General features: G+C 50.5%; 7 protein-coding genes across 7 annotated transcripts; 5 read left to right on the top strand and 2 right to left on the bottom strand.

Moving 5' to 3' along the window:
* Positions 1 to 4,119: 4,119 nt before the first annotated feature.
* On the top strand, positions 4,120 to 6,780 carry HO133_006722 (uncharacterized protein; the record flags this gene model as incomplete). The annotated part of the gene is made up of 7 exons (XM_037297619.1): positions 4,120 to 4,437; positions 4,490 to 4,594; positions 4,645 to 5,577; positions 5,636 to 6,074; positions 6,129 to 6,224; positions 6,293 to 6,392; positions 6,447 to 6,780. 7 exons carry the CDS (start codon positions 4,120 to 4,122, stop codon positions 6,778 to 6,780), a joined length of 2,325 nt encoding a protein of 774 aa, XP_037147055.1.
* Positions 6,781 to 9,257: 2,477 nt separating this feature from the next.
* On the bottom strand, positions 9,258 to 10,379 carry HO133_006721 (uncharacterized protein; the record flags this gene model as incomplete). Its single annotated transcript, XM_037297618.1, has 4 exons — positions 9,258 to 9,423; positions 9,479 to 9,633; positions 9,692 to 10,256; positions 10,315 to 10,379. The coding sequence occupies 4 exons, from the start codon at positions 10,377 to 10,379 to the stop codon at positions 9,258 to 9,260; spliced, it is 951 nt and encodes a 316-aa protein (XP_037147054.1).
* Positions 10,380 to 11,347: 968 nt separating this feature from the next.
* Positions 11,348 to 11,727, top strand: HO133_006720 (uncharacterized protein; the record flags this gene model as incomplete). Its single annotated transcript, XM_037297617.1, has 2 exons — positions 11,348 to 11,401; positions 11,470 to 11,727. 2 exons carry the CDS (start codon positions 11,348 to 11,350, stop codon positions 11,725 to 11,727), a joined length of 312 nt encoding a protein of 103 aa, XP_037147053.1.
* Positions 11,728 to 13,591: 1,864 nt separating this feature from the next.
* HO133_006719 (uncharacterized protein) lies at positions 13,592 to 14,724 on the top strand (the record flags this gene model as incomplete). The annotated part of the gene is made up of 3 exons (XM_037297616.1): positions 13,592 to 13,912; positions 13,964 to 14,489; positions 14,549 to 14,724. 3 exons carry the CDS (start codon positions 13,592 to 13,594, stop codon positions 14,722 to 14,724), a joined length of 1,023 nt encoding a protein of 340 aa, XP_037147052.1.
* A 1,129-nt stretch (positions 14,725 to 15,853) lies between these two features.
* On the top strand, positions 15,854 to 17,165 carry HO133_006718 (uncharacterized protein; the record flags this gene model as incomplete). Its single annotated transcript, XM_037297615.1, has 2 exons — positions 15,854 to 15,981; positions 16,034 to 17,165. The coding sequence occupies 2 exons, from the start codon at positions 15,854 to 15,856 to the stop codon at positions 17,163 to 17,165; spliced, it is 1,260 nt and encodes a 419-aa protein (XP_037147051.1).
* A 611-nt stretch (positions 17,166 to 17,776) lies between these two features.
* Positions 17,777 to 18,307, bottom strand: HO133_006717 (uncharacterized protein; the record flags this gene model as incomplete). The annotated part of the gene is made up of 2 exons (XM_037297614.1): positions 17,777 to 18,196; positions 18,254 to 18,307. The coding sequence occupies 2 exons, from the start codon at positions 18,305 to 18,307 to the stop codon at positions 17,777 to 17,779; spliced, it is 474 nt and encodes a 157-aa protein (XP_037147050.1).
* A 3,608-nt stretch (positions 18,308 to 21,915) lies between these two features.
* Positions 21,916 to 23,693, top strand: HO133_006716 (uncharacterized protein; the record flags this gene model as incomplete). The annotated part of the gene is made up of 4 exons (XM_037297613.1): positions 21,916 to 22,598; positions 22,653 to 23,168; positions 23,191 to 23,406; positions 23,456 to 23,693. 4 exons carry the CDS (start codon positions 21,916 to 21,918, stop codon positions 23,691 to 23,693), a joined length of 1,653 nt encoding a protein of 550 aa, XP_037147049.1.
* Positions 23,694 to 24,235: the final 542 nt, after the last annotated feature.

Here is a 24,235-nt window from a genome sequence, read left to right as displayed (position 1 = left end):
GAAATAGCTTTGACATTAAAAGGGACGGAGTTTTTGTATCCGGTCATGATGGTGAGAACATGAAATGAAGAACAAGAAGCTGTTCGGTGAAAGTTATGGCTGTACTCAGTAGAATCGCATGAGAATTACTCTTACTCGTACCCGACTGGCTGCTTCGCATAGCCTAACTTTATCTCGCATCCCCCAATTTATTTACGATTCCCGCACTTTGAGACCCCATCGCGTGATGCCTCTTCTAGGGAGGTAAAAGGGGCTCTCTAATATTGCCCGAAGTCGTGGCCCGCGTCCCACATTAAATCGAAACTTTCTCGTCGGGATAGTCCACGTTATGATGTTCAGCTGGGCCTGGACAGAGCCAGGAAGAGGATCCATATCCAGGGGCGCGACGTTATGAAATCTTGAGGATGATCCTACATGGAGGTCAGCTAGATCTCTTTCTGATGCGTGTTGGTCTCGATATATTAGGCAACGACCTACTTGAAGATGACTGCATGGCGGAAAAGTGCGCTCTGCTCGTTAAAGTCTTGGCAGCCCAGTAATGCAGGACCGCTTGTGATTTCTTCCCAGGTACCCCGATCATCTAATCCATCGACAGACTCAAAAGACGCACTCCACATTATGTCTGCGTGTTTATTGTGTGCAAAGGCCTGAGAAAATGCGTTCCACTAGGCGTAGCTGGCACGCAACATGTCTCTCAATGCAAACTCTTCTGTGGAAAGCTGTTTGTTAGGCCAAGCACCTCGCCCGTCATTGCGCAGCCTTTTCTGTTCAAAAATTGAATAAGGCGATCTATGAGAATGACAGTTGCCGAAAGGATGCACACATAATGTGTGGCAACGATAACGCCGTATGTCCTTGCTAATGTCTCAGCGTTCGAATTATGGCATTCCAGCTGCAGGCTCTCTAACGAGGAACGTTCGAGGGAAGACAGATCCAGATCTGTAGGTAGTTCGTGAGCGCGCTGTCGAAGCCCCCGATTCATCTCTTTATTAGTCCCATCGGATCGACTGTACTCGATCACGTCAGATATCAAGCGAGGCAGTCGTACAAGTCGAGACCAGAGAGCATTTTGATCTTTCATGAAGCCTTGATTACACCCCGAATACTGCTCAATCAACGGGTCGTTCCATGGCGCCCTATCAAGAATGCAAGGTTTGACCGCATTGAGTGCTTCAACCATCTGAGTGGGATTAGATTTGGACCATTTGAGAGTGTTATGCAAACATGATTTACTATGGCCCCCCAAGACGACCGGGGTATTTCTCGAGAGAGAGACATCAAGTCTCCAACTGCAGCACGTTGCTGCAATCTTTTCCTCACCCACCGCGTGTGGAACAGCCATCCTTCCTGTGGGGTGCCATGGGAGCCTGGCGGAGCAAAAGAGAACGACTAGAGCATATCACCCTCATCAGCAGCGCCAAATGGCAAGGGTGGCTAGCGCTAGGAATCACCTCAAAAAGCCTCAAGAGAATACTGGTGCGCAGAATATCTGGAGTCTCCTCTACGACTGGTCGTCGAAGAGCTTCCCGCAACTGAAAGATAGCCTCTAAATAAAGTCTCCGCATACAATGTCTATCCTCTAGGATATGCTTCGGAAACATGGAGTGTGATATGCATATGCACCTCACAGCACTATCAAGCCCTGCGTTATGGCCGATTTGAGAGGGAATGTGGACGACAAAGTGGCCGCTTAGAGATTCCAAGTTATAGCTACCATAGCTTTCTGGACTGAGATGCGCTATCAGGAATGATGCCAGGCGAGTCGATCAAGAATCCGAAACGTGTATGTTGAGAAAAGCTTGCTGCTGGTTGAAGTGGGCCAGGTGTCGAGCCACATCTTAGACTGCACCGGGTCCGCCTGCACGGGTAGTAGCGGGTCCATGTCGCTGACTGATTGCCCACGTTTCGTCCCAGAATCCGAGCTTAGGAGAAGCGTAGCCTGGGTAGGTCCATTTGGATTTCATGCACTGTGAGCAAGCTGGACTGGCAAGATCGCACTTCAGCCATGTTAGTCACCAGTGACAATGGCAAGCGCCAACCGACCAAGTGCACTCATTTACCTTGATCTTACGCTGCTTACACATGGAGCATGCTAGGCTCCTGGGTAGTCCTGCTTGGGCTATTTACTCCGGAAAGACTGCTTTGATGTGAGTGCTATGTCAATGACATGGCTCTTCGGAATTTCGATTGACAGCGACAAGGGGGCCGAGTCTCTCGCAGCAGCAAGGGCATGGTTAAAGATATAAAGGAAATCGTCCAATTGGTCACCCGGTTTTAGTTAGAGAAATGAAGATCACCTCGGTGGATAGAGAATCAGCCAAGTAAGCACATGAATCGTTGAAGCCGCACTACCGTAGGGCTTAGTCACTGTACGAGTAAGGTACCCAAGGGCGCGACTTACTTTTAAGTCATGCCGCGTGCTGGGACAGGGGAATGAAAGCAAGAACTTCCAGGCCTGGATTGATTTAGTCATCAAGTACATACAACGTCTTCAATATGGAGACCCACTGTAGATACTATTGCTCATTCAGCTCGTTTAGTGTGACATTGTTTCGATACGAATCTACTGGAGGGTTTGAGCCGTGGTGTCAGCAAAGCGGTAAATCGTTAACAGGAGTAGAGTAGTAGGCCGCCACTCACTTCTCGAGGTCTCCAACGCAGACTACGTCTCTTCCGGACTTGATTCGTTGTTGAGATATCAGCATTGTAAAGAAATGTAAAGAAACTGAAGGACATTGGTCTTGCAGGAACTTACCTTGAGACTGTAAACATTTCTTGGAAAGAGTTAGGCATTATTGTTTCCCATGACCATGACATTTCTTCTTCGGTACCCCCAGGTGCCGCTAGTAGATGGCATCATCTCGTTAATCTCCCTGTGTAAGAGAGAGCTTCGTATACCGACTAGTCTCCTTCTGTCAACCCAAAAGTGCTGATGACTCCTCGTAAATTGTGCTGATCTATCCTAGGCAGTAGAATTCAAAGTCTGATAGGCTAGCTTTATCTTTGAGAGGTGAGTATTGGTATGTAGATAACACTGGTGGCTGCAGTCCTGCCATGGCCGATTCATTTGTAGACCGAGCCTAGGTATCCAAGAATCGAAGAAATATCAATCTGCCAGGATCAAAATGTCTGTCAATGCAGCGGCGTTGTCTCGAGCATGGCATTATGGTACGCGCACTTGTCTCAACTCGTTTATAAAATTCATTTACTTGGCGCAAGCATCAACACCAGATCTGGCAGATCAAAGGGGAAGTCTTTCCAATTCCTCGGTGAAATGTCGTTGATCAAATCAATTCAGCGGCTGATCTGACAATAGAGGATATCAGTTAAAGGGTGATGAAGATGAAATCTAATCATGACTTGATGCCTGCCTTATCTCCCACACTGTAATGTCAACAAGACACCTGCGGAGTACAGTGTAGGATTGAAGGCTAGAACTCTTTACAGGATTCCGTCGTCAAGATCTCTAACACAACGATGATAATACTGAGAGCTTTCAATCCTGTCTCGCAGTCATAGCAAGGCAGATGCTAACGCGTTCCCGATGCCAAGTTCCAACAGCTCCGCCTACTGGGGGTTGCTATTAGAGTAACGGCGTCCCACGTTCCATGTTCCAGGAAGCACCGCCTACAAGCTACAACCTAGCGGCCTGGGTATGGCGCTAGTGAGCCGTCAACTAAGATACCTTAGATTTTGTGCATTTTAATCATCTTGCTCCCGCTCTTCTCCTTCGCTCTAAAGAACAGCCCCAAATCTCATCCCACTTCAGCCTTCTTTGCACTAAAAAGGTACCAACTACTTTACCTACCTTACCCCCCCCCCCAAAGATCTGACTGTGCCTTCTATTTGTTTGCAACCTGCTTTCCAATTGCCTCGCATCACTCTCACATCGTTCTTCTTCTTCTTCTTTTCCTTCTTCTTCTTCTTCTTCATTGTATGGACTTGATGAATTCACGATTCAAAAATTTTGGCGGCTTTGGTTCCAAGCGCACAACTTCTAGAACCGGAAACGTTTCTCTCCCTCAACAGCCGAGCACAACCACCCTTGCTCCCACAGCCACTAACGGCCTGGTTGCTCATACACCCCCAGGCAGCACTTCTTCAACCGCCAGTCTCCCCATGAATCCCGCCCAGACCGGGCTTGGCCGCCCTCCGAGTTATACATACAATCCCAACGCTCCCAGAGCGCAAAGTCCTATGCCTCCTCAACAGCAGGTCGCCCATCATCCACCTCCCATCAATACAGGGGCATACCCGCAGGGCCATCCAGCCTTAGGAGGCGCTCCACAACCACCAGGATATGGAGGTGGGTACGGTCAAGGCCAGGGCATGGGTGCGCCTCAACCTACTCTGGGCCAGTATGGCGGTCGAGGACAAGCGGTCGAGGTCGAAGGTGCGGGAAGAAGCAAGGCGCAACTCATCGTTGGCATCGACTTTGTACGCATTCCAGCTTTGAGTTGGCCCTCCGCTCTCATCTGACTCTTTTCAGGGCACCACCTTTTCCGGCGTCGCATTTGCGTTTGCGACTAATACCGAGGCGAAAGAAGACATCATCACAGAATGGCCTGGTGCGGGCAATCAGACCAAACAAAAGGTATGATTCAATGCCGAACAGTCAGCTCCATTCCGCGCTGACAGATGCAGATACCGACGGTGCTGTACTATGATCAATACCAAAAAGTCGTTGGCTGGGGCCCAGATATAGCTGATGCGCTTGCTCCTACTGGATACCCAAAACCAGGTGTGCAAAAGGTGGAATGGTTCAAGCTACAGCTTATGCTTTCCGGGAATACCTACATCGATCCCATCAACCTCCCACCTCTTCCCCCCGGAAAGTCAGAGATCGATGTTGCGGCAGATTATCTCTTTAAATTACGGCAGGCCATGCGAAACCAACTACAAAAGACCCTGGGCGAAGTCTTCAACAGAGAAGAACGCAACATCCGATACTTCCTCACTGTGCCTGCTATCTGGAACGATGCCGGCAAGGCTGCGACTCGTGCTGCTGCCATACAAGCTGGCTTCCTGCGGGACGAGAACGACAATAGGCTCACTCTGATTACAGAACCGGAGGCAGCTGCGATGTTCTGTTCAAAGACTGGCCTTCTTAATCTGAAGATAAGAGATGCTGTCCTCATCGTTGATTGCGGAGGAGGCACCGTGGACTTGATCGCTTACGAGGTAGAAGAAGAGACGCCTTTTACAGTCGCAGAATGTACAGCTGGGTCTGGAGACTCGTGCGGATCAACAGCACTAAATCGAAACTTCAGCAACATCCTCCGAGCAAAAATTCGTAAGATGAAGTTGCCAGACGGATCGAAGACTGCCGGCAAGGTCTACGCGAAGTGTATTATGGACTTTGAAAACAGAATAAAAGCAGACTTCCGCAACAATGGTCAAAAATGGGCTGTTGATGTTGGAATCGAAGCCGAATTCCCAGAAGCCGGTATCGAAGAAGGCTACATGACATTTACAAACGAAGAGATCCTGCAATGTTTTGAGCCCGTTGTCAACCGCATATTGGAGTTGGTCCGCAACCAAATCATCGCGATTCAAGCCCAGAACAGAATACTCCAAGTAAGCTCTCTCTGTACACCCCTCATCACAAAATCTGTACTGAATCTGTCTCCTTTAGAACGTCCTTGTCGTCGGCGGCTTCGGTGCTTCCGAATACCTCTTCCAACAAATCAAACTCCACGTACCCCCACAATTCCAAGCCAAGGTCGTCCGCCCTATGGACTCAGTCGCTGCTATCGTCAAAGGCGCCGTCACAGCCGGTATCACCGAGCGCGTCATCACTTCCCGTGTAGCTCGCCGCCACTATCTCATGGCCACCCTGCAACCTTTCAAAGAGGGCCATCACCCTGAACAATACCGTGTACCAAGTTTGGACGGCAAAGATCGATGCAAGTATACACGGCAGATCTTCGTGCAGAAGGGACAGAGGGTCAAGATCGGAGAGCCAGTAAAGGTCAGCTTCTTCAGACAAGTGGCGCCCGGGGCGACCTTGATGTACGAGGATATTTTGTATGCGTGCGATGAGGACGTTTGCCCGGAATACACCAAGGATCCTCGTGAGCCTCTCCCTGGTTTGCTCTCGCTGGACGCATAGACTAACTTTTTGGCAGGCATCAAGGAAGTTGTGACCCTGACATCAGACCTCTCGCGCAAGAATCTCGAGAAAGATTTCGAGCGCATGGACACGCCACAGGGAACCTTCTACCGTAAGTCGTCCCCAACACAAGTTGCTCTCCTTCTGGCTGTAGGCACGGACGCTAACGACACACTGCAGGTGTCTACTTTGACATCCTCCTCGCCCTCGACGGCTCGGAATTCAACGCCGAGCTCGTCTGCCAAGGTGAAGTCATGGGCCGCTGCACCGCTCGCTTCAGGTGAGAGATTTGGTCACGCGCACAACGAGAACATGGCCACGGCTACGAATGGAGAAAGGTCAGAACATTAGCTGCGCCACATAAAGTCATTAGGAGCATTCTGGAGCTACAGGATTTGGAAAAGGAGGTTGAAGCAATGTTTGTATATTCCCCAAACCTCGATGATGCTACAAACGCGCACAATACTGGCGTCCGGGTGCGCGGGTCGGTAGACTCGGCAGGCGAGATTCTTCTAGCAAGCATGAATTGCGAACATTATCAGCAAGGCTTTTGCCTTCCATCTGATATGATTTTCATTTCCCTTCCTTCGTACCGGCAGTACCAGCAGTCGTTTGATGCATTCACCCCCAAGCGTCGTCAAGAGAAATTGCACCACCCTCCGTCGTGACCATCTGACCCCCTAACCCGGTGCCCCCGCAGTCCTCCAAACCTCCCTCCATCTTCTTGCCCTCTCACCTCCGCAAAGTAGGTAGTCCACCGGAACCCCTCCGGAGTCACATAAACCCATGGACCACCCATCCCCTTCTCGATCAAACGGCCGCGTCTCGAACCGACCGACCGACCGAACCGGCTCAGCGGCTCCACCTGTGACCTTTGTCCCATCTCGACCATCCGCTCCGGACGACCGAGCACGTCTATTCCACCACACCATCGACGCCTACCCCCCAACTCACCGCCAGGGACCAGAAACCAGGCTCCAGAGAAAGTCGTTGGCACGTTTGACGCAAGAGTCGTCACCGGCCTAGTTTTGTTTGTCTGTTTGTTTAATTCTCCCCAAACCCCGTCCGTCGGGTGGGTGATCGAATCCCCACCTCCGCGACCCGGGCACACGCCCACGGATTTTCATAACCGTCGGTGCAAATCGGGTCCGTATGGCCGTTGAGTGCCGTCGACCGCGCGGTTGTTATCCCCCGCTGTACCAAAGGTTCTGTCTGTACAACCCCGGTCGCCCATCGCGGACGAATCTCTCACACAGCCGCGAAATGTGCCCTTCCGACCCCGTTACCGATTGCGTCTCCGTAAAGTACGGACGGGAACCAAAGCCCGTGGAGCCCGTTGCGCACGTCGATATTGACGGATGCCGTGCCCCGATGCCTGCGTCTACGGCGCGAGGATCGATGGGGCCGTCCTTGCACGTGTGCGGGGCGGTGGCTGGGGCGACGGTCTGGTTTATGGGACCGACACGTTGATTGATTGGAAAGGGGTCTGTCTTCGCGGCAGGTCGATTTGGAAGCTGTGGCGCCGCGTTTCGACGCGGAAATGTGGTCGCGTTGGATGGGGTTTTGCTCGGGGGAGGCATGGTGCTGGCCGAGGTTACCGCCTGGGTGGTCTCGTACTTGGCTCGGTTCCCACGCGGCGGAGGGGGACTCTTCGTCGTCGTCGGTTTTTGCATTCGATCCGGATGGAGTTGGGGTTGGTGTCGTTTGGAGGAAGGGAAGAGAATGGCTCGGTTCGTGAGACGGGTCCGGTCGGCGTGTGAGGGTTGGGTATTGGGAGCATAGGAGGCTGTGGGGTGGGTCGGTCGATTTTGCTGGTGTTCGGGTGAGCGGTGTTCGGGTGAGCGGTATCGGGGGTAGGCTCGGGCGGTGGGGGAGTCGCGGAGGGTGCACGGGGAGTCCATGGCTTGAGGACTTGAGTGGAGGGGGAAAGTTGGAGAGGGGGTTGTTGGGTGGGGAAGACTGAGGATGGTTGATGGAGTGCGTGTACGATGCTTGCTCAGGGAGGAAGAGCCGGGTTCTTGACTATTTGTCTTGATGCAGGAACCCGAAGCAATGAAGAGGTCCGATGGGTATATGTTCTATGATAGGTACATGTTCTATGAGGGGAATGGAAAGAGAGTAGAACGGCAAGCTCGAACACAACACCAAGCATAGGGGAAACAATCTCAATCCCGTGAGCCGATTCAAAAGATACATGGTTTGAGATAACCTGACGTTCGGTCCGATCGGAGCACATGTGCATTTCGAGGCCGTGAGACAGGAGACCCGTCCCTGCTCAAAGAATGCTCGACTGTACCACATAAACTGCGGCGGTTATGGGCAGGCCTGCTCTTGGGAGTCTGCGCCTGCCTGCCGTGCCGAGTACCTTCCCCTTCCACATCCGGCTAAGACACACATCAGCGGCGAGATCCTACGTTCTGATCGCAGGGACGCCCAAGTACCTAAGTGAGATCGGCTCCCCTGAGTGCCCCGGCGCTGTGCTCGACCACTCTCGGAGCCGCTGAATGCGAAAACGTCTTCACGGAGGGGTGGTCAATACTCTAAACCCCATCAGGAGAGTTCCCATGGCCGTGGGTCAACGCTGACGGAAGGGCGTACCGAATTTCCCGCGTCTCCTTTCGCTCGAGTTTGAAATCTCCTTTCGCTCGAGTGTGAAATGACAATTAATTCCCGGGGGCAATAGCGCGAATCTGCAGCCATCTTCCATGGCGCCAAAGTGTGTTTTTTTTTTATGTACCTTAGCCTTGATCAGAGTCGGGCGTCGGGACATTGGACGCAGGGGTCAAAGTCGGAGCACATGATGGAAAAGGGGGAGCAGGGCGAAGCAACCGAGGCGCGCTACTGCCAGATCTGAGCTAGGGGTTTGGTCAGGCAGGAGAGAGTGATGGACGTTGGTCTTCGCGATAGCATGTGGTCTGGAGTTTGTATGCGTTGCGGAGCCATGAGAGCGGTTTCAGTGATTATAATTAATTAATCAGTTATGCATAGTACGTTCCCTCTCATCTCAACCTGTGTGTGATACCGCAATATGTACAATGGAACGCCATTCTTTTTGGATTAGATCAGGCAAATTATCCATCTCTCCACACCACTCCACACTACTCTCCGGATCCCCTGCTCAGGCACACTGATGACTAGTCGACTTTTACAAAGGGCCCACCTCAAAGGCAGCAGGACCGGCAGCGACGGTGTCATCAGTGACGGTGGTATTGCAGCCGGTCAGGACAACGTAAGTCTGGCCAGATATGGGTGCGGTGCCGTTCGGTGCCGTTGGGACGGTGAGGGTGAAACCTCCATCGACGGCGGTTGCGCTGTGGGATGAATTAAATCTCTGAAAAGAATGTCCGGGATAGCGGAAAGACTTACGGAGCAAAGACTGGGCCAGTAACTGTGATAAAAGCACCATAGATTTGCGAGGATCCATCGGCAGCGGTGACAACGGAGCCAGGGGTCAAGAGGGTGATCTCAGAGCCAGCGGTGATGTTGCCGTTCTTGGGCGAGGAAGTAAGCATTGGGAAAGCCTAAGAAAACCGCATTAGTTATAATCCTCGCAGCTCAGTGCTTCGGAATATGACTTGCCTTGACTGGCAGAGTTGGGTTGCTTGATGGGCAAGACACGATGAATGGAGCAGCAAGCGTGTACACCTCGTCGAGAGTCAAGGGCACATCGAATGGAGATGGGAACGGGCTCTCTCCGAGCGAAGCACGGATATAAGAAGAATGACGGGACTCCACAGTCAAGATGGAGCCAGCTGCGGTCAAGTAGGCTGCACTCATGATATCTGCTGCAGCACCGAGGTAGGCGCTGACACCCACGCCCTCAAGGATGGAGGCAGTCGCGATGAAGCTTTTGGCATCAGTGACGCCAAAGTTGTACGTGCAGGCAGCCACTGGGGTTGCGCCAGCCTTTTCGAGAGCAGCGGTCAAGAAGGCAACGTGGGTCATTTCGTCTGATGAGACTTCCTTTAGGTTGGCGTAGAAAGTCGAGTCGAAGCCGGCCGTTGCGAAGTCGGATTCGGTGAAGTTCTTGAGACCCTCTTGGTAGAAAGTGTCTTCGAGATGCTCGAGGGTAAGAGCATAGTTGAGGATGTCGGCGTCAGTGATCGCTGGGGCGGTTTGCCGGATCTTCTTCAAGAAGGAGCCACTGCAGGAGCATTAGAGAGCGGTCCTTCGAGAAGAATAGCACGCGTTTGGTGACTCACGTTTGAGAGACGGGGCTGGCAGCAGCGAGAGCCGCGAATGCTGCAACGGCGAATGTAGTCTTCATAGCTTCTTATAAGCAATTGAGGGCGCTGGTGTTAGGGAAAGAGAAAGACTGTAAAGAGAATGATGGTATGAAGCTGTTTGCTGTGGAGAGACAAGAGAGTTGAAGGTGGAGTAAGAAGAAAGAGGGGAGGGGATGTTGGAGAGATGAGAGAAGATTTGGGTGAGGGAGCTAGCTTCTACGAAAGCAGGCTCGCGCTGGAAGCGAGCTAGTAAAGACAAGGGTAAACATAAGGGTAAAGCGCACATGATGAGACGGAATGTCGGTGCTGCAGACTGCAGGGTCAACAACGAACAAGAATGCGCGGTGGAAATGAAAAACAATAGCGCATTGGAATGAGGAGAAAAATGATAGGGCTAAGAAGATGAACTAACTTTGCCTTCTTGCGCCCCTAAACTGTATGGGGTGAGATGCATTCGGGCGCCGTCCTTGTTCTAACTTGAAGGAGTAGAAAGCGTCATTTCCCCGGACATTCGGATATCACCATTCCTTTTTCCGGCGGCACGGTTCAAGCCACATTTGCCTCTTTCAGTCGGGATATTCATGGTCCCGACGATGCTTGCAGTAACTTTTGGCGCCGATCAATTTCCACAACAATTGTACAACAGGACTTGGTAGTTGGTACATCGATGCGTGCGGCAAAGACCGCGTGCAGCAGTATGCAGGGGAAGTCGTGTTTGAGATTTGTGCGTCCATGAAAGAAAAAGTCAAAATGATGGTCTCATTTGCTTTGTTTTCTGCTTTTCATTCCGATCCCCAAATGTGCCCTGCAAGACCGTTAGCTTTTTCCCTGGACCTGCATGGGGCTTACCTTTCTCCCCCTTCTCTTCTCATTCTTCCTGCTCCTGCTCCTGCTCTTCCATAGAGTCTGAATACTACCAAGTCAATCTTTCATTCTCGCTGTCAGTGCAACGCTCTTTCAATCACTGCTCTCACTCAGACGTCCGCTATATACCATACCCACAAGCACCATGAAGCTCTTCCTCGCTGCTCTCGCGCTCGCGGCTGTCAGCGCCAACACGCAGGTACATAAAGCTTCTCTGCCCCTTCCATTATCCTGGGATTCCCAGAGCACAGGTTAACATGTGTCCAGTCTCTCTCCACCGTCGTGGCTCCTTGCGGCACCTCCTGCCCTTCAGCTGCGCCAGACAAAATGATCACTCGCAGCGCACCGCCCATGGAGACCTCACCTTGCCCATCCCTCCTCGTCAGCAGTGTCGCGATGAATGCAACAAGCGGCGTGACCACCGGTTCACCCACACCAACCCATTTCGCTGGAGGAGCCAACCACATTGCTGGATCATTTGGAGGAGTCGCTCTTGCCGCTGCGGCCCTTGCTTTCGCACTGTGACGATGATTGATCGCTTGTTGGGAGTGACTTGAAGTAGCTGGTATGCCGAAGGAGTCTGATATTATGCGCATGCTGGAGTCGTTGATTGGAGGTCATCTGCCAGCCCGGCTCTTGAATTGATACCACGGGCTAGCCGCGAGGCACCTGAGCATTCAAAGTTGTACATATCTATAGCATCTCTGTTGGGGTCCGTTGGCACCTTAAAATTAATGTACCGCCTAATCAATAGCATTCTTTACCCATTCAATTGCGAGATGCTCGTACGCGATCGAGTACCCTGAATGTCTTTTGAAAATCATACGCACAAAGTCAAGAGCACGTGGTGTCATCATACCATCAGCAGAGCCTATCACTATGAGAAAATGTTGTGAGAATGGTTCAAAGCACGAGACGATGCTTCTGTTCGACTCCAATGGCGCATACGTAAGGAAACCCATCGCTCGATGACCCCCGAAAACCCTGCGGTAAGACAAGTCAAACTTGTCACCTTTCATCGCAATCTATGAAGCCGTTTGCTGTGTCTGCTCATTGATTCTTTGAGCGATTGACGTTCCAATGGAGCAAGAAGCGGTGATCGCTGAAATGAAGATCCTGGGAATGACATTGTCAGAAGAAGTTGTTCTGTGCATTTCTTGTTTGGACTTGCATTCGAAAGGCTCTCAAGACGACATGCCAATTTAGCGTATTCAAAAACATCTAGAATGCTTGGCACCGGAGATCTTTCACACCACACACCCAAATTCGTACTGTAGCATAGGAATCTCTCCGCAAAATCATTCAAATCAAGTAGCCACATCGCAAATAGTCGCATTTAACCAATTTTGAAGCTATATAACCTCAGCTATACCTCCCAAACGCACCAATAACGCAGCAGCCACCGAACCGCCGCCGTCGCCGCCCCTCAGTCGCCGTCGCAGTAAGAACTACCCCCTTATAACTACTGAAATAGCCTCTGCTTAAGAAGCTCAGAAACAGATAAATGGGGGGCTGAGTGTTAGTAGCAGCCCCTACGGGGGCCCTACGGGGGCCCTGCGGCCAAGTATTTGGGTCCAAATAGGGGTGTCTGTCTCTGACTGTCAAGCGCAGACACCCCGGGACCAGGCTTTTTTAGCTGAGTTGCTAACACTGAGGAACATGCCAAGACTTCAGTATAGCTTTATCTTTTCATTTGGGACCTATATTAACGATAGCAGTGTTATTGAATAATTTTGCGGAGAGATTTCTATGCTACAGTACGAATTTGGGTGTGTGGTGTGAAAGATCTCCGGTGCCAAGCATTCCAGATGTTTTTGAATACGCTAAATGCCAAGATGCTTGGTCTTGGCGCGAGGCATCAGATTTCCCTTACTCGTCTCGCAGCAGCTCCTTCCTCCTTTACTCGTGCTTTTGCCCTGCTCGCTCTTCAGTCGCCATGTCTTTTGCCAGGAACGATGCAGGGTTTGCAGGGCAAGTCTCAGGTCGTCCCCAGTCAGGATCATCTCTTCTCGAGCCGGCGCTGGATATCCTTACCGAAACACCTTCTTTGCGATTACCTTTTTACGGTGCTGGCCATCTCTCAGCTCCGAGCTGGTCTTATCTCTCCTTTAACGACTTGTGACTTGACAGCCTGATATACTTACAATACCATCACGAGCGCTGGCGCTTCCTCCCCTCCGTATCATTAGGTGGCCATTGCACCATCTCCAGCACTATACCGGTACCTTGCCCAGCACCTGGACATAAATCTAATCGGCCAGAGCCCTGGATGGCCGTCCTCCGCAACCCCTCTGTACGGATGTCGCGCTCAATAGCTGGGAGAAGACTCCCCGTTTTACGGATATTGCGCTTCTTGATTCTACTCGACACCACCAACGCACTTCACCACATGAAGCGTCCGCCCCTAGCCTACGTCAGTCGCCGAGCTGAGACCGTGCCTTTGGTAGTTCGGAGTCTATGTTCGGAGACCATATACCCCGGGATAGTCACTCAAGCTGGGACTCCACCGTCATCTGGAGGCTTCGAGCTTCAAACCGGGCAACAGATGAACCTCACTGTTGGTGCAGACTGGCAAGGTCGGGTTTGGGGCCGAACGAATTGCAGCTTCAATTCTCAAGGGACAGGACCAGCCAATGCCGGTGGAAACAACGGTGGTGGTAGCGCATGCGGGACTGGGGATTGCGGTGGTATTGTCGGTTGCAAAGCAACCGTATGCGCCGATTCTTATCATTAGTGGGTGGGAAATACTCATCTGTAGTAGGGCGAAACACCGGTGACCCTGGCCGAATTTACCCTTGCAACCTCAAGTGGTCAGACATTCTACGATATTTCACTCGTCGACGGCTACAACCTTCCTTTAGCGATCGTATCGCTATACCCTGAGTCTGATAATTCTTCTCTGACCAAAATACCTCCTAACTTGACAAACCCTATCTGCATTGGCACAGCTGCCCTGCTCACCGCTCAGGGTGATACGTCGGATTCGAACTCTGGCACAAACTCATCGTTTCCTATCCCTCTCGATGAATCTGTGAGTGTATCTGATGTCGCATCCTGGTGTCCCTGGGATTTGCAAGTGAACATCCCCACCGTGCCCTTTGATGGTGTCTATTCGTACCCCGACACTAACATCCAGAGGCCTGGTTTCGACCCTTGCTTTTCTGCCTGCGCGAAGTATAGCCAAGCGGCAGACTGTTGCACAGGCAGCTACGATAGTCCAAATGTTTGCAAGCCAAGCAGCTACAGTACAGCGGCGAAGTCAGTCTGTCCGGACGCTTACAGCTACGGTACGTGTTCTAAACAAGCTTCACCTCTTTAAAATTGCTCGAGCTAACCTGAAGCATAGCTTTCGATGACCAAACGTCTACTTTCATCATCCCTTCTGGTGGTGGATTCGAGGTTACCTTTTGTCCGACCGGTCGTTCCTCCAACATCTTGAAGGTTTATAAGCAGCAGCTCGCCGAACTTTCTGAGACAGGCAGTGTATCGGAGTCGTCACTTGAGGCCATGCAAGTTGCGTAGAAGAGTGCGAGAGAGCGCATGATCTTGGCCTGGAGAGGCCTGCACGAATTGTGATGTCGTGGTGGCGCTTTGGCGGCGCCTTGAGCGGATTACGCTGTCATTCTGCATTTTAGGACCCCAGGCGCTAGAACGCTGGCATTAATATTATTAATACTCTTGCAGCGGATACCCCATTACTGAGCTCCTCTCACTAATGCTAGTACCTGATCCGTCATCAATCATAGCAATGCATGCAAATATGCAAGGTCAAATTGCGCTCATTTTCCGTGGAAGCCTAAATACTGGAAGTAATTAAAGGATTGCTTCAAGTCCAAGGCTGTGTAGAATGCAGGAATCCTACGTGAATCCGATGGACCGTTTCATGTCCCAGCAAACGCATGACACACGGTACCGCACGTGCCTTTGGACCGTTTATTAGGATCTGGAAATTTGTAAAAGGCGAAGAGCCATAGGTACATATTTTTGTGGTTTGTACTAATATGTGGGTAATCATGATGGTCCCCTCCGAGGTCATTGGTACGAGTAGGCAACCCTTAATTACCTCTAGAGTATACCAATCTAACGACTGTCCGACGTAAACTTTTCACTCAATGACAGCAGCACGATGATACTGTATATGAGTAGGTTGTCGTAAAATTATGGGACAGCTCCTTCGATTCATCAATGTCCTGGTGGTTGCAGTAGGAGCGGCCGTTTCAATTGGTCTCCGTCTCCGCGCCATCGCCTTTCCCGCATCGCCCTGTTCTCAGCTGGCTGCGCAATAAGCATAGTTACACACCAGGAAAAAGCGGTGCTTACACCTTGCTAGCACTGCCAGCCGACACCGCTGAGAAATATCAGGCAATGGCCTTCTCGTACTCTCCATCTCGTCCGTCATTTTGCTTTCTCAATTTCTTTCCTTTGATCTTTCCGAGTAGACGGCTTCAGTCGTGCATTGCGGAAGCTTCCCCACAGTGCTTACTGGTGCGCATATAGAGCCGTTTCAACCACTTCAAGCTCGCTGATGGTGTGCGATTGGCCGTAACGACCTGTGTCTTTGCGCGACTTCTTTTTCTTGGATCCATTCCCCTTCTTGTTGACTTCCCTCCTCGTGGCCCGCGCTGCCTTCATATCCGGCGGAGCTCCCAGCATGGGACAACCATCACTGCCTCAGTGGAGGCCGCGGCGGACATTGATAGACCTTTACAATGAGAAAGACCAAACGCTATGGTACTGGAGAGCAGCTGCTACTTTATCGGCGCTCTTGATAATGATTGGGTATCTTTTTATGCTCAACTCCAGATCTGGAACCCAAGTTGACCGTCTCCAGCTTCCTCATATTCCCCTCCGCCTTCAAGCAAAATGCCTCCCTCACTATCAGCTCAAAATCCGCCACTATCACTGCCATCATCCTCCTCGTCCTCGGCTACGTCCTCTCTTTCGTCACCGCTCTTATTTGCCGCTCCTGGATATTCCAGCTCGATATTATTTTCGTGCCTTGCCTATCCTCATCCGTCCTTGGCCTCATCAATATTCTCTACAGCCTCTCCACACACGAAAAATCTCTACAGTGGACTTCTCCTTCTATAGTCGCTCTCGTTCTCTCTACAATATCGACCCTCACATATACTACCATTGCCCTCCTCACTTTCCGGAAGATCCATATTGTAAGAGCGAGGGATGCGATGCATCGATACCACTCAGAATCGACGGATGCTATGATGCCGGAATCCGAGCTACAGCGGCAGCAATTGTTACGGCTGCTGCTCCAGCAGGAGGACGCGAAGCAGCAAAACCCGGACAATGGCCAATCAACTTTCAAAATCGACTGGCCTGGCAATGCAGATAGAAGAAGCACAGTAGTCACACTGAGGAATCTACCACGAGCGGTGCGAAGTTCATATGGAAATAGGAATAGCGACCTATACGGTGACCAGGATGCGAATCCTCCACCTCTACCGCCGATGGATTCAGTGACGGAAGAAGCGTCCGTGGACCCAAGATTCGGGTCATCAGATGGACTTTTACCCTTGGGCGAACGTACCTACATACCTTCGAACAATAGTCATATCGATGGCGATATCCCAGGCATCGTGAACACTCGCTATGACTCACCCATTCGATCCTCGCTGTCGAATCTGCCGCAACTCCAAGCGAATGGTTACCCTATTGAGAAGCCTGAAGTCCAAGATTTGATCGTCCAGCATCCAACCCAAAGGCCTGAATATCACATCGTCGACGAACATGCACGAGGAAGGGATCAATACCGCATGGTCAACCAGCAAGGGCAACAGAGTAATGATGCGCCTAGGAGTCGAAGCCGGGAGAGCAGGAGGATAGAAATCGAGCTTGCGGATAGGGGAAAAGCGAGAGACGGAGGCAGGAGAAGACAGGAATTGGAAGGGGTAGAGGTTATTGGAAGTATCAGGAGGGTCGAGACGGATGGGTGGGGAAGAAGGTGATGTAGCGAGGAGTCTGGGCTGTTGATGGGCAAAACTCTAGGCGTACCGGGGATAAAGTAAGGCGTTGAGGAACTAGGAGGGAGGGAACCAAGAACGATTAAATCTATGGACATTAGTGACATATAGTAAAGACGATTTGTGAAACCCTTCTTTCGGACATGAGGCCTAAAATCTGTTTCCTTCTGGAACCGTAAATGCTTTCTTTCATCGGATCTCTTTCCACGGACCCTCATACCGCAACGCCAACACCTGATGTCTCTCCACATGTAGAATACAATATTGGAATACCGTCCAGCTAGCCTGCCCCACTCACGGCGCTTACGGGACCTCTCCTACTCAATATCGCTCATCTCTGAGCCTAGCGCTGCTGTGCATGATCCGCCAGCGTATCTGCCAACCTCACCATCAAGCCGATCGCCCCCACGCCGTCGCTGAACCATTCACGTGAGTGATGAGCATCATTCTCTTCTTCCTCTACACTACCGGCTCAATCGCGATCGTGATGACGTCGCCGTTGGATATCGCGCCTCGAGTCAACAAGGGGGGCCGCCGTAACACTCTACGGTTCAAGATCCGTGAGGCAACTTGCGAGGCCAAGAGCCTGATGTGCATCATCGGGATTGCCAATCCTCGAAGTTGCTCCACCTTGGCTTTTGCAGCTTGCGTAACCAATGCTCGTGGAACACACGCCCTCCAGCAGACGCCTCTTTCACAGTTGGGCTTCGTGGGACCATGAGATCACGCTTCAGACGATCGTCTTTTCGACGATGTGTGTTCTGGCTCTCCCGTCGGATGGAGGCCCGGGTGTACTCGATCGGATGTAAGGGGTCATCTCGAATGAGCACGCCGTCGTCATCCGGGTGGAACGTCCGGTCCGTGGCTCGTTTCTGAAGGAGGTTCTCGGCAGGTGACGGTTCCAGCCAATCTTTCTGCCCACGATATCTTTCCAATCTCTGACGTGCGCTGCAGAACGCTCTACCATCTTTGCATACACCGGTTCCAGCTTCACTTCGCAATGATAAATGAGGATCCTGAGGTACGTCAGCTCGAGCTCTGCCGTAGCCAAGGCTTGCGATGGTTCGGCCTACCAAGCTTTCAGCTTTTGCAGCCGCCAAATGCTGTCTAAAGAACCTGGTAAACATCTCCTTCTACTCAAAGGAGAACTCCTCCTCTCTCAACGTTGATCCTTGGAGCTAGGATTACGGTGTCATTCAGTCCTGCTCTCACCTGAACGACAAAGATTTGCTCATGTCTCCTCAGGATATTGACGCCAGCCAGAGATCCCAGGCTTCTCCTCACTCAAATGGGCCGATTACAAGCTAAGCGTAGAACGAACGCTTTCCTGATAGCCTAGCTTCCTATATAGTCCTCGAAAAGGCGATTCACCTGGATTGCGGAAGATGAAGTCATTCTTGAAAATGGCTCTTCCCTTGTCGTTCTCATCAAATTAAATATTGTGTTTGACAAGACGATCCGTTGATTATACCCATCACAGTCTGCATACAGCCAGGTCTTCTCCATGTCTTCTTCCATGAAGATTTCGTCAATTTCGCCTCGGAGTAACTTCCAGACATGACGCACATTTATCCAAACATACGTCAAGTCCTCCTGCGATTTGCGTTCTCGAAGATATTGGAGTGTCATGCTCCAGAGCTCTGCGGGAAGATTAGCGTGTGGTGACATATTAGAATGACTCGAGGAGGTAGTCGGTGCACTCTCGCGGGACAGTGCATCCTCATTTTTGTCAGAAGGATGCGCCAGGGGAGTGGTGGAGATTGAAGAGACTTTTATACACGGTTGGTGGAGGTGCGATGGCATAGTAGCAGCACCCGAGGACATCGATGGCCCAAGATCATGCAGTAAAGCATCCTTGGTCTCTCCAGAGAGGATAGATGGTGCAGGGAGTGATTGATTCCTCTGCATTAGCGCATGGCTTTGATTTCATCTTGGCGCTTGAGAAACTCTGTCGCAGCAATAGATCCGAGAGCATGTTTGCTCTTTCTCCTTGAGGGGAGGACGGTGCTATAGGTATGCCGTGCCCATCTTTCAACTGGCCAAAAGAATCAAGAGGACTGGAGAACGAGAGTGATACCGAGGAAGGGCGGCGTAAAGAGGGGCTGTGTCTTGTGTTCTTCGGGGGCCCAGTACTTGGTTGGTTGGTGAATCAGTCAAACACCTCGGAGCCGGCCGTGTGGCCCGGGCGTCTATGCCCGCTTCAGGACCCCACTCGCTGTAGCTTGCCAAAGCTTTGAAGGTATCTACCTAGAATGGTCGATCACTTGGGCACCTCCCTCAGGAACATATTGGCTTGCATTTGCCAGCATGCAATCCAAATACGTCAAAGTTGTGAGTTGAGTGCACTTTTACCTAGAACTACGAAAAGACCGGAAATCAAGTCTCGATGTATCTTTCCCTCTTCAGTCTTCAGCTTACGCTCGATCATGGACGATGTATCAGGTGAGCGACAATGCAGAAAAATACACTGGGCTGAACAGAAAGACGCTATCAACACTGAAGCCTGGGATCAGCCGATCTGAAGAATCAGTACGAGCGGTCACTTGATCAAACACCTAAACGAGTAAAGGGCCATAATGTTGCCGAATACGAAAACAGTGCCATTTTCATGCAGAATGACTTGCAAGACCGGAGAAGGGCAAGTTAGCTGCGTACCCTATATTCTTAACTATTGGGAAAAAAAAAGTTCCCGCAAGCACCCCCCCCTCGAAAATTGAAAAATGAAACTTCAGGAATAACTTTATAACGATAAATTATAATTTTCTAAATTCTTTATGACTATTGAAAGATATAATAAAGACTACGACTTTTAATTTTTAGAATATTCTAATTATCTACTATATAGTAAAATAAAAATCTATTAAATTCTTAAGATTTTTTCGATAGATCTTGGCGATTATAGAATAACCGAGGTAACTTTTCAACGTAAAGCGTATATTCTTAATTTATACTATATCTTACGATATCTAAATTAAAATCTTCTAAAATTCTTAAAATTAATTATTTAGTATTATGAGAAAAGATTATAAAAATTATAGATTATAAAGACTGGTGATTGTAAAGATATTTAAGAAATTTCAATGTTTGGTTTTCGAGGGGGGGGTGCTTGCGGGAACTTTTTTGTTTCCCAATGATTAAGAATATAGGGGTAATTGTCCAGCGGAAAACCGAGCCAGGTCACTTGACTACGTCTTTAGCAAACTTGCCATCTTTAAGTGAAGAGAGTCTATCCTGCATGACCACGTTACAGTCGGCTTCGCTACACACAGAGTAAGGTAGTCTTCCAACATAACAACATGGAGTTTTCTCCGAAGTCTGTACTCGCTGTCTATCCATCTGGGCTCACTGCGGGGTTTTACTATTTGAGCCTACCAGGAGTCAGCAGGTCACATTGTCATTCGACCAATCTCATGTCAGTTATGAGAGTCTCCTTGGGACGTCCGGGTGCAGGCTATCGTGCGTAGTGGAGCGACAGTAAAAAACTGCTCCGAACACGAGACTCACGATGCAGTCCCTGGTTCCTCCGCAATGTTTCCTGCTCGTCGGATCCACAGCTTTGCTGTTGGTTGATCTTTACAGGATCTCCTTTCCAGATCGATTGCAACAGCTGCGAAATCTTCAGCCGTGCAATGAACCCACGACTTCTTTCCAGTGGCATATCACTGCACTGGTACACTGTGACGCTAAGCTGCGAATTTATTCTACACGTTGATCCTACACTTTCACCTTTGGACTTTCGATTGGCTGACTGCTATCTTGTTATCTTGCCTTACTGAAGACCTTAGGCAGTGGGAACTATATGACTTCAAATCCTAGAGAATGATTCAAGAGCCGAAAGACAGACTGGCACGGGGTCCTCAGTCTAAATCTTGGCTACATACAGTGACAACTGACCAGCAGCCAGCTCTCCAAATCATGTCTTATTGGTTCATGTACAAGAGGACAAATTGCCGATCGGCAAAGATTGTCCCTCAATCTCTTCACCGCTCTAAACCCTGACTCCCGGCGGTCCAGTCCCTGGTGTATTTGCCGCCCACGGACGAACCGTTCTCATCGTCTCTGGCAGAAAGGACTTCAGACGAATCAATGTCATGGGAAGTAGCCAATCAAATGAAGCGGCAAGTAACCTGCTCCTATGGTTACACGTATATATACTAGTGCATTTGACTTAGTTACCAGTTTATCCCGCGCTTAGACGTATCGAATAGAGCGTCAACACCTTTCGGCTGAAGTAGTCGATCTCGGATTGTTGGGAATGGAAAACCAAGCTTGTGGAGTCCGAGATAGCGGACGGAGGATTTGCGTTGCCAAATCAAGACACGCATGTGATTTGTTTTTGGAAGGTATGTCTTTATCAATTTACTTCTCCTCATTCATTGTACAACTCCTCACCATTCGAATACAACCCACTCACGCAACACAGAGCTGGTTTTAACAATACCTGTAGTAAACCTACTCCAGAGCGGCATTAGGACTCCCTAACGTGGATATCATACCCCACAAGGTGCGAATCTCCTTGTCCAACATACCTTGCCGCTTGCCGCTTATCCAAGTCCCGCTGAACCTTTGTGTTCATTGGACGACCATCGCTTTCCAGTCCCTGTCTGTCTCTCACGTTTCGTGGGTCCACAGACTCCTATAATGTTTACGTCTGATTGTGCACAGGTCACTTACAGATTGCGACCGTCAAGGCAAAGATTTGTTAAACCTGGGTTACATCAGAGACTTCCCAAGCATGAATTACAAGCAAGGAGAAATGGATTACGCGCCGGAGGAGATGTCACCTTTCCTCGCAACTCACAAGGAGACCCTTTCGCGGGAGGCTTTAAGCACCTTGCGAGTCATGGCTTTTCTGGACCCTAAGCACCTTCACCAAGTCCTCTTCGAGCCCCTGAGACAACTGTTTGCGGCCAAAGACGAAGATCTTGTGTTCAAGTTCCCGATGACGGCGGCCGCTCACACCGAAGCTTGCGCTGAATTAGTGGAGGCGTCGCTTATTCAACGAAATGAAGAAGACAAGGCACTTACGATGAGGCCCGAGATACAAACGAGCGTGCTAGCCGATACGCACACGAACGGCCTCATCTCCCCACTTTTCAACGCAATCGTGAAGACCTTGACCGTACTGTGGCCACAAATGATATTTGTTCCAGACCGCACAGTGAACCAGGAGGAATTCACAACGGCTACTGCGTCGGGCACTGATTACGAAAACTACTTGACAAAACGACATTCTGAAGGTCGAATGCCGCCTCTCCAGGGATATGTACAATACGCCAGGGTCAATGTTTGGGGCCAACGTGATGAGCTTGTCCCTCATATAGCCAGACTGGAACACATCTTCTACCATTTGAACGAACACATGATAAAAGTGTGCGCCACCATCACATTTGCACAGCTCCTGGTTGAGGCATCTTGGTATGTCATATCCCAGGGGTCACGGTGATCTGGGAATTTACTGAGATTCAGCAGGTACTACATGGAACGATCGAGATACTATGACGCCGAGGTAAAGATACAGGCAGCGCTTGGAGTTCATGAACTCATGTGGGGGAAGTCGCGGGCCCATCATGCCAGCATTTACAGAGTGCATGCCGCAATCGCTATTGAGCGTGGAAAACCTGATGAAGCAGCGCAGTACGTTGATCGGCAGATGGAACAGCTCGGACTCCGTTGGACGGTACAAGGAGAGGAGTTGAAGCAAAGCGGGCTTCTTGATAGAGCTCCTGATGCAGTTCCTATTTCTCCATGGGGTCTTGACGTACCTTCGGGAAATCTCGTCGTGTTACCATTCCGCTCGATTTGCAGTTTCGGTTGGCATCTCTACTTGAACGCACAAGACGAGAAGGACCCGAAGTACGCGCAGTATTTGTACGAAGCGGAACTGTGCTTCTCGACGGCTCTGAAGGACAGCATAAGTGCTCATGATCAAATGGGACAAATGAACTCACGGCGAGTCCTTTCCACATCCGACATCGAGCTTGATGTGTTTGTAGCTAACTGTCAGCAGCATAGGAGAGCGCTCATACGCCCTTGGAAACGTCGCCAACAAGCAAGCCAGTTTCCTCGGCAAGGCCCACCTCAATGAGAGCTTGGAACACTACGAGAACGCCCTGCGATACTTCCAAGGTGCCATTCCCGACAGTTATTCATCGGCTGGAATAGCCAAGACGCACTACAAGCTGGCTATACATTTCATGCGGAGCCAAAACTACGAGCGCGCAACGTACGATTTACCGTGACACGTTCAAAAACTTTGCTAACTCGCCTCACAGACACCACATTGATGAAGCCATGCAGCTCTACGCCAGCAATCCGGCTTACAACCCTCACCTCGCTCGACTGATGTTCCAACGGAGCAGGATACAGACCCTGACCGGCGACTCGAGTGCGAAATCGACCCTGCACCGCGCTTTCGCGATCCGTGGCAGAATCGGGGCAAACGACGATCGATTTGCGGAAGAGCTATCGGAGGCGGATTTCGATGCATTGGTTGGGATTTGGGAGCGATGAAATAAGATCGCTGGTACTGGTAGATCGATTACGGACGGATTGCCTTTCACGCTGGCGGTGTAAGTAGCGAGAGTGGGAGGACCACTTTGGTTGCTTTATTGCGGGCCGGGTTCTCACTCATGGATGGGAAAGCATCGTACGATTTCGGAGCGGAGGTGGAAGACTTTCTCTTGAATCTTGGAAGATGGCTTGGATGATGGACGTCTCTCGATTCAAAACACCATCGTCGACCGGCTTACCGCCTGAGCCTTGTTCCAATAGCTGTTTGTCAGATACACAAGGCCACAAGCTCTACACCCAAACAATGCGGACGGGAATTGACCTCCCAACTCTTGAGCCTTGTCGCCATGTCCGATCGTTGATACAAGAAAGTAAAAGCCACTCACGATCGGAGAAGCAGCCCAGACGCAACCATTGGTCAGACACAGCAGGAATATGAGGAATTTATGCGTTATAAGAACGGATACCTGCTTCGCTGAGCGCTGCTTTCTCAACAGAGGACAATAGTATAGGGTGCGCGCCGCTTGCAGGAAGGATTTTTC

Source organism: Letharia lupina, assembly GCF_014066315.1.
Source record: "Letharia lupina isolate WasteWater1 chromosome Unknown contig_26, whole genome shotgun sequence".
NCBI lineage: Eukaryota > Fungi > Ascomycota > Lecanoromycetes > Lecanorales > Parmeliaceae > Letharia > Letharia lupina.
The sequence above is the reverse complement of the archived record's forward strand: the minus strand, read 5'-3'. Positions and strand labels throughout refer to the sequence as shown.